Below are 10449 nucleotides of genomic sequence, written 5' to 3'. Positions count from 1 at the left end.
TCATAAATGCCCCATAGACGCATGCTTATAAGTGTGGTACACAACACACCCATAAATAAGACTCTACTAGACATGACTTGTAGACTCCCTAGGGCAGACATGCTCCGATACCAAGTTTGTCACAACCCAAAATGGAGGGTTGTGACGGGCACCCAGGCCTTACTTGCCAAGCACCATTATGACATTATTTCATAACATAAACATAAATAAGGGTGGACCACGAGGGCCATCATATGACAACCTGCTAACTCATGAGAGAAATAGACTGAAAAGGACAAATCCATAGGGACATACATATAAAAACATGATGGACATAATAGTACGAGCCGATAAGGCCGTCATGAACTTTTGTACAACATATTACAGGTCGACGAGGCCATATAACATCTGACTATATCATCACTGTCTACAAGCCTCTACTAGAGTACACGACATTATAAGGTTGGGACAGGGCCCTCGCCATACCCATTTGTACATCAAAAATATCATACCAGGATCCGATAGCAACTCCGAGACAAGTGGAGTGCTACAATATTGGCTAAATAAGCAACTTACTGATGTCGATTTTCACCCTACATATCCAAACCTGCGGGCATGAAACACAATATCCCTAGGCAAAAAGGCTGTCAGTACAAATAAAGTAATGAGTATAAAAGGCATGGAAATAACATAAAGGAGATATAAGAATAACATGAGATAAAAGGTATCAACCTGTATATCTGGAATGCCTCTAAGGGCCATGATATGCATAAGTACTGTATATATGCATATATAACACCGTTCATACATATGTATATGCGTATATAACGCCATCAGGGATATGTAGGCATCATCATCCTAGCCAACTAATCAGTGGTGCATATATAACGCCATCATACATATATATAGTGTGTGTATAACACCATCAGCCTCTGTGTGTAATTATCATCATAGTATTATATATGCATAAATTCATAAGTATGATAAAAGTACATTTTGTATTTGTCATAGCGACGTAAGGTTGTTACAACTCCGAACAACATTATGATATTGGAATTGTTATTATTACATGACTCTATAGAACTTACAAATCATAAGAATAGACTTTTTGGAGACAATACTATTTGATCATGAATCAATATGGAGGCTTCAAGCTACTAAGAGTGGAGTCGTTACGGCATAGCATTTTATTTGCGTTTCGTTCATATAGATCATGCCATGACAGAAAGCGTAATCCTTAAAATACCTTTGTTTCCTTTCACCCAAAGTAAAACCCAAAGAAGCTCAAGATATACTTCAATCTCCACAATAACAAGGTCACAATACATCACTAACGAAACTACTAATTAACACGATGAGCGGCAAGCTCGGATTGAATCCCTTTTGAACCCTTTAATCCCAAAGTCATTCATTCATTAAATTAACATCTCCAAAATGATATTAAGTACAATTGGAGGACTTCTAACCTCATATTCATCTCCTAATTCACCCTTAGATAGCCCAATAATCCAACAACAACTACTACTACAACTTTTGATTATTATATTGTCCTTTCTCTTCATATTCACAATACCAAAAGCAAGTTCGACATGTAGAAAATATATTCATAATAACAACATCATAAACAATTAATTTTCCAAGATTTCTGACGAGTACAACACACAGACACTTAAATATGCTCGCTAGTCAAATATAGTATAATAAAATATTGTATCCACGGGGATTAGAGTTAAACAGTATTTTCGTAGTTTATAGCTTGGTTGCTATCTAAGATGATCAACAATTGAGATTTATGTGATTTAAAACTAAAATTTACTAAGAGTAACTAAACTATTGGCTAATGACAATTGCAACAAGAGTAAGCAAAGAAGATATCAATGGAAGAAAATAGGGGTTGATTGGATGGTGCAAGATACTTGCCTGGGATTTAACTCTAGTTAATTCACTTCTAAGGTTCAAGTGAGTCTCTCGAATTCACTCAACTATTAGTTCAAACGTTCAGTAAAAACTCCTCTTTCGATTGAGTCTCAACCTCACAATATGAACCAATTTATGCTTGGTAAAGATATGCAAAAATTCGTAATGGATTAGTCTTTAGGAGAACCTCTCTTGATTATCCTCCTAACTAGGTCTAAACAATAATTCAACTAGCCTCTTTCGATTATTAAGAAGAATCAATGAATTTAACCAACAAGATAATGCAAACACATCACAAGTTATGACTCTTTCGATTACATGAACATGTGAAAATAGATGCCACAATTAAAACACCCAAAACGATTCAATACATAAAAACTAGAGTTAATATCCACAAGTAATTCTCAAAGCACCAAATCCATCAATCCCTAAAGAAGAATTACTCCATAGAGATGGAGTAATTCATCACAAATAAGTTAAAGTTAAAGGAAAACATAAACAATCCAAACCCTAGTCTTGAGTGAGGATGGAATCATGAAATCCTTGTGCTCTTGCTTATCGCATTCTTCTTAGCCTCCTTAGGTCTAAAGTATGTCAAAAGTACTCAAACTACCATTTTTCCATATATATATATATATATATATATATACCAAGTAGGTTCAGGCCCAAACGAACACACTTTCTCCTACGCGAAATAGGACTTTACCCGGACAGGACGTGCGCGGCCGCGCACTTGGGGACCTGCTCGCGCATTTTGCGTGGTACACTGTCTCACATGCCCGCCCAGTACGCGATCGCGCACCTGGGTGACACTCAGCTTGATTCTTCGTTTCTCTCTTTGAATACAATAGTGTCCGTTGATCCCCAAACTCGATCCCAACTTAATCCTTGGACTTTTACTCAAACTTCAAAGCTATAAAATGACGTGAATCCATCACATAACATCTACATAGCTCGGGATCACTCCAATAAGGCATACAATACACAATTAGTGCATAACACTAGTGATTAACGCTCAAACTCAATTAAAGTACAGTAAATTAGAGTGCGATAAGCAACTAAAACACGCAATTATAGCCTACCATCAACACCCCACACTTATATCATTGCTCGTCCTTTGAGCAATCAAACTACGATTTATAAAGACATGACCTTTTTAAACAATTCTCGTAACCCATCATACCAAGAATATTTAAAATAGACTAAGCACAATAGTGTAACATCCTAGCCTTAAGATTTGACTCAAAAGCACCACGCAGTATTTACAACTCAATCACTTACTCTAACCTAGAAGTCAACGATATTACCTTTCCTTCATGAATCAAGTGCCCTCACACAACAATAGAGAGTAGTTCCACACACCATAGAAATTAAGAATAATTAGGAACTCAAGATAGAAAGAATTCGCTCACTCTTAGAAATAACATTCATATTCCACAAACGATGAACCATAAGCTTGCCCGTAGTGTACTACTCCACTAATTGAGTTCATTCAGTCAAGTAGGACTTTAATTGGTTGTAATGTAAGTTGCGAGACGGGTAGGATATATTTAGATATAAGAGTGACTCCACTAAGCACTTTAATAAATATATTTCATTCAAAATCCCACACTTATGTCAAACCATAATCTCACCTTCACATCAATATACATTAACTCTCAACTTCTTTAAGCACAAATACATCAAGAGTTACCACTTATTAATGAATAATCTTCACAACAATACAACTATATTTCTTCTTTTTCAATTTAAGTGGAACTTACTTTTTATTTTCAAAACAGTGCACCTTATTCCTTATTTCAATAGTTCCACTCAAAAGCCAAACCAACCACCCCACACTTTTACTTTTACATAGTTCATACAATTTCAAGTGCTCACGATAGGTAAAAGGTTCAAATAAATGGTCAATTTAAACAAATGGGTAAGGCTTTTAATGTGGTTACCAAAGAAACATGATTACAGGCTCAACGGGGTTAACTACGATACATAACAATATGGTGGGTAAACGCATATCATTGGCTCAACAAAGAAATGCCTATATCCTTTCCAAGACTGAATAAAACTATTATTTCGCTTTGCAAACACACGAGGCAAGTTCTAAACATCAAATGCAATGCACAGAATAACACAAACCTCACACATACAAGGCACATAACTCACTCTGGATTAGACTATCAAGACACTCTAGTCAAAGCAGTTAAGCAAAGTTAAGATCATACACTTTAAGGTACTTCTACAAGCATCAAAAACTGAGCCTAAGTGTCCCAACTAAAGCATTCACTATTCTCAAGGTATAATAAATTTAAGAGATATTGCCTTCAATTCAACTCTCAACACAAGGCTTCCTATTCCTAACAAAAACAATAAAACTAACTATACCCGGTTCAATCAAAACCCTTGGAAAAGAGCTGCGGCACAAAGAAAAACTAAGGAGAATTTAATACACTACCTAACAAGAGAAAATCTTTTTGTCTTTTTCTTTCGACTTTAATCCCTCAAGAAACCCGTCGAATGATATTCATCGTCACGAAAAATCAAAAATTGTAAAAGTTTTATGGTTTTCCAATTTATTTTTTCTTCTAACTATTAAAAAGCAAAAACAAACTAAAACTAACCAAATTAATATACATACAACATACATACAAATATATCCCACACTTTAAGTTGTGGCATGTCCCCATGACATACAATTAAAAGGCATAAGGTAGAGGAACTTCCCTGAATATCTAGTCGGGGTCTGAGTCAAAGTCGAGCTCCATTCTTCGTGCCCGAACTAGTGCACACATCCACACGGACAGCTTCTTCTCAGCCTTCTTGGGGTACACCCCACACTTGTCTTTCTCAATCACTGGGACCTTCTCTTTCGAGCTTTTCACTCTTCACTCTACACTTGCAGCTGGCTTCTCCTTTTTCACCCCCATCTCCACATTCATCTTGAAAGTCATCGTCTCCTTACCTACTCTAAGCATGATCTTTCTATCATGTATGTCTAATATTGCCCTGCCCGTCGCTAAGAATGGTCTTCCTAAGATAAGGGGGACCTCTTTGTTCTCCTCCGTCTTCACCATAATCAAATCTACAGGAAAGACGAACTTATCTACCCGAACTAATATATCTTCCACTATCCCTTCGGGTATGATAGTTGTTTTGTCTGCCCACTGCAAAGATATTGGCACAGAACTTATCTCCCCAAGCTCATTCTCCAATTTTCTGTAAATAGACAAAGGCATTAAATTAATTGACGCACCAGAATCACATAAAGATTTGTCAAAATCAAGAGTGCCTAACGAGCAAGGTATAGTGAAACTCCCTGGATCTTCACACTTTTGTGGGAGTTTGTTTTGCAAGATTGTGCTGCAATGCTCTGTGAGCTTGACTAATGATGTCTCCTCAATCTTCCTTTTCTTTGCAAGGATCTCCTTCAAGAATTTGACATAAGCTGGCATTTGTGAGAGAATTCTGTGAATGGAAAATTTACAATAACTTGTATCAGCATATCTAGAAATCTCTCAAACTGCTTGTCCAGCTTTTCTCTATATAGCTTTTGGGGAAAAGGTAGAGCAGACATATGCTCACTATCATTAGATTTCTCCCTTCTTGAAGTTTCCTCCTTCTTCTTTTTCTCAGCTCCCTTCTTGCCTTTCTTCTTCTTATCAAATTCACTTTTCAGCTGCTCCCCATTTTCTTTTTCAGGTACATTCTTTTTTTGTGCCGGAATGGGATATTTCACTATTTTCCCGCTTCTCAAGGTCACAACATTTACCGTTTCTTTGGGGTTTCTTTCAGTGTCAGCTGGTAGAGTACCTAGAATTCTCTCTGACAGTACACTTGCAATTTGTCCCACTTGCTTCTCCAAATTTCGCAAACCAGAGCCAAGTTCTTTGATAGCTAAACCATGAGCATCTAATCTCTCATCTGTCTTGACAATGAAGGACTTCATTAGATCTTCTAGTCCCAGGCTGAGCGGAATGTTGAGGCTGGAACTGCAGCCTTGACTAATTCACAAAACCAGGAGCTCCTTAAAATATGGGATTATTTTGTTGCCATGCATTTGCTGTACCCCGAAGTGAACTCCATCAAAAACTGGGGTGCTTCTTTCTCATTGCATTGAAGTTATAATTCCCAACAGCATTAACTTCTTCAATTGAGGCTTGACACTCATGAGTAGGGTGGCCTCTTCCACATATATCACAAGCTGCGTGATTCTCATTCTATATTGAAGCTAAGGTCAGCTTCCTTATCTCTTTCGCCATGGCATCAAGTTGTACCTACTCAAATGTGTTAGCATCAACCTGGTGAACACCAGATGATCTTCTTCTTTCAGCAATTTCAGAGGGCCACTGATTTTCATCGTCATATAACTCATTCAGAATTATGACTATCTCCTCTGGAATCGTTTTCATCAATGGGCCTCCAGCTGCATTATTCAACGTTCTTCGTGAGGCTGGTGTCAATCCATCCCAAAAATCTTGGAGTTGCATCTAAAGTTCAATCACGCTATGTTTCCACTTTCGCACTATATCCTTAAACCTCTCCCAAGCTTCAAACACAGTTTCACTTAAATATGCTCGCTAGTCGAATATAGTATAATAAAATATCGTATCCACAATGATTTGAGTTAAACAGTATTTTCGTAGTTTAAAGCTTGGTTGCTATCCAAGATGATCAATAATTGAGATTTATGTGATTTAAAACTAATATTTACTAAGAGTCAAAACTATTGGCTAATGACAATTGCAACAAGAGTAAGCAAAGAAGATATCAATGGGAGAAAATAGGGGTTGATTGGAAAGGTGCAAGATACTTTTCTGGGATTTAACTCTAGTTAATTCACTTCTAAGGTTCAAGTGAGTCTCTCGAATTTACTCAATTATTAGTTCAAATGTTCAGTAGAAACTCCTCTTTCAACTGAGTCTCAACCTCACAATATGAACCAATTTATGATCGGTGAAGATATGCAAGAATTCGTAGTGGATTAGTCTTTAGGAGAACCTCTCTTGATTATCCTCCTAACTAGGTCTGAACAATAATTCAATTAGCCTCTTTCGATTACTAAGAAGAATCAACGAATTTAACAAACAAGATAATGCAAACACATCACAAGTTATGCCTCTTTTGATTACATGAACATGTGAAAATAGATGCAACAATTAAAATACCCAAAACGATTCAATACATAAAAACTAGAGTTAATATCCACAAACAATTCTCAAAGCACCAAATCCATCAATCCCTAAAGAAGAATTACTCCATAGAGATGGAGTAATTCATCACAAATAAGTTAAAGTTAAAGTGAAACATAAACAATCCAAACCATAGTCTTGAGTGAGGATTGAATCATGAAATCCTTGTGCTCTTGCTTATCCCCCTTCTCCTTAGCCTCCTTAGGTCTAAAATATGTCAAAAGTCCTCAAAATACTGTTTTCCCATATATATATATATATATATATATATATATATATATATATATATATATGTAAAAGTAGGTTCGGGCCAAAATGAACACACCTTCTCCTATGCAAAATAGGACTTTTCCCGGATAGGACGTGCGCGGCCGCGCACCTGGGGACCTGCTCGCGTATTTTGCATGGTCCACTGTCTCACATGTGCACCCAGTGCGAGCTCGCACACCTGGGTGACACCCGGCTCGATTCTTCGATTCTCTCTTTGAATGCACTAGTGTCCGTTGATCCCCGAACTCGATCCCAACTTAATCCTTGGGATTTTACTCAGACTTCAAAGCTCTAAAATGGCGTGCATCCTTCCCATAACATCTATATAGCTCGGGATCACTTTTATAAGGCGTACAACGCACAATTAGTGCATAACACTAGTGATTAATGCTCAAACTCAATTAAAGTACAGTAAATTAGAGTGCGATAAGCAACTAAAATATGCAATTATAGCCTACCATCAGTTTCCAACCATTTAAAGTTAATGGCAACAACCCTTCCAAAACATTCCATTATGAACAATAACATCTCAAATTATTTCAAGTATCCTCATGTAGTATCTTTTTCAAATAATGCAACCAACATGCAAACAACTTCAAACATAGGTAGTAGAGTATTATACGTACCTAAACCAGTAGCAAACACTTGAAATTTCAGCCAAACATAGCTTACAACAATCCTCAATGAAAACACAACCTCAAAGAGGTGTTGTTCTTCACTAGAACTAACTTTTGATTGCCAAAATTAGATGTAACCACTCGGATTCACCTTCAAACCATTGTGGAACTATTAGGGAACCTTGAGAAAGTGTGGGGGTGAAGTATGGTCGAACAATTACCAAATATCAGCCCCAAAACGTAATTAAAAGACCCTTAGGTCGGCCATCGCCCAAGTGGGTCCCGAAAAGGTGCTACTTGCATAGTCTCGCGAAAATACGAATATCTCTCTACTCTGATATCGTATCGAATAACGATTTAATACGTTATAAACTACACTGGTATATATTCAATTTTGTGGGTGGACCACTCCATAATTCCAAGTATATTGGGAGGAAAGCTTAGCCACATTAAACCCAAATTTCAATAAAAATATGAACGTAACTTACAATAACGTTTGCCGACTTTTGTTTTACAACTTGCTTAACTTCAAAACTAAACATACAAATATTATATGATTCAAATACCTTAAAACACGACGTCCATAGAATATTAAATACTCCTAGTTTTACCCCAAAGTACGCGTTATAACATCTTTGATTCGTTTACCCTCCAACCCTCATGATATTTCCTTAACACTTCTTTTAACCCATCATTATCTTTGTAAATGTATTTAAACTCTCTGACTCATATTTATTCACTTAATACACATTCTAACACGAAAGTACAGGGTGTAACATCTCTAAACTCGTTCAAGGACGAATGTTTGTTTAAGAGAGGGAGAATATAACAACCGGTTAGTCGTTTGGTGTATTTGAGCCTCGTTTCCCTATTTGATATTTCCTGTGTACTTGATTTTCATTTTTTTACTTGCGGAGGTAGTTGGTTTAGTTTCGAAAAAGTATTGGAATGAACTGAAACACTTAGTTCCATGGTTGAAAGAAGTTACAAGAGTTGACTAAGGTTTAACTTTTGTGTTAACGACCTCGGATTCGTATTTTGATGGTTCCAATAGGTTTGTATGGTAATTTTGGACTCAAGCATATTCCCGGATTTATATTTGGAGGTTCCTAGGATGATATGGCTCTTTTTGCTGGAAGTTGGCAATTTGAAGGCTTAAAAATTACATAAGTTTGACCACGGGTTAACTTTGAGGCTATCAGGTTCAGATTAATGTTTCCGGACTTGGAATAGGCCTTTTTTTTTCATTTGAAACTTTTGTGCAAATGTTTGTCTCATTCCGAGTTGGTTTGGTAGGAATCGGACACTTGGTTATGAATATTGATGTTCTTGAATTTTAAGGATTTCATGATGCGTTTTGGTGTTTGATTTATGGTTACGAATATTATTTTGATATTTTTAGCTTGCGAGAAAGTTCATATGGGGTTTATATACTTGTATGGATGTTTGGTTTGGATCTCGAGTGAGCTTTGGATTGGTTATGGATTAGTTTGGAGAAGTTCAAATTGTGTTGATGCTGCAGACCTTGCAATTGCGAGGGTCTGCTCGCATTTGTGATCATCGCATTTTGTAGAGTGAGGATCGCATTCGTAATGTTATGCAGTGAAGGCCAGCTTCACATGGTGTCGCAAATGCGACATCCCCAATTTCAAAGGGAAGTCTGCATTTATGACAGTTAGTCACATTTTCGAGCTTCCTGGTCGCAATTGCGATATTAGAAGTGGTGGGATCCAGTTCGCATTTGTGAGGCTCGCAATTGCAAAACCTTTGTCGCAATTGCGATTTCCGGAGCTTATTATTTAGAAGATATTCGGAATTTAGATCCATTTTTTTTCATAATTTGAACCCTAGACTTGGAGAGGGGTAATTGTTGAAGAGAATTTTCACAAAAAGGCAAGAGAGTAAGTGATTTTTACTTGATTATGATATTAAATTTGATTTTCCATGTATATTTACACCTAAATCATGAAATTTGAAAGAAAAGTTTTGGGGAGGTTTTGACTATATTTTGAAAAATTAAAATATGAGATTTGAGAGTCGATTTGGACTCGTTTTTGGAATCTAATTACATATTTGGACTCGTAAAGTTATGGGTAGTCGGGATCTACTTCTTGATTCGGATTTTGACCGTGTGGGCCCAAGGTTAACGTTTGTTGTCTTTTTAAGAATTGGGTAAAGATTGGGACTTTATTGCTAGGAATTATCTCCTATAGCATTGTTTGGTGATAATTAGTTGTTTTTGGCTAGATTTGAGCTGATCGAAGGTGGTTTCTAAAGGAAAGGCTATTTTAGAGAGTTGAATTATGCCGAAAAGAGATAAGTGTCGTAGTTAACCTTGATTTGAGAGAATTAGGATGTAATTATGCTAAATGTTTTATATGTTGGGGCGGCGCATGTGCAAGGTGACGAGTGTATGTTTGTTGCCATAGGTTGAGCATGTAGGAAGATTAGCATTATCTATGCCATGTCATTTTTATGCATCA

General features: G+C 36.8%; 1 protein-coding gene across 1 annotated transcript; it reads right to left on the bottom strand.

Annotated features, from left to right (window-relative positions):
* Positions 1-4775: 4775 nt before the first annotated feature.
* LOC138895956 (uncharacterized) lies at positions 4776-5836 on the bottom strand. Its single transcript, XM_070180723.1, has 2 exons — positions 5412-5836; positions 4776-5355 (listed from the first exon to the last, which is right to left on the bottom strand). The coding sequence occupies exons 1-2, from the start codon at positions 5834-5836 to the stop codon at positions 4776-4778; spliced, it is 1005 nt and encodes a 334-aa protein (XP_070036824.1).
* Between the last annotated feature and the right edge of the window lie 4613 nt (positions 5837-10449).

The sequence above is a fragment of the Nicotiana tomentosiformis genome, chromosome 7, assembly GCF_000390325.3.
Source record: "Nicotiana tomentosiformis chromosome 7, ASM39032v3, whole genome shotgun sequence".
NCBI classification, from domain to species: domain Eukaryota; kingdom Viridiplantae; phylum Streptophyta; class Magnoliopsida; order Solanales; family Solanaceae; genus Nicotiana; species Nicotiana tomentosiformis.
This window is presented reverse-complemented; position numbering and strand designations above follow the sequence as displayed.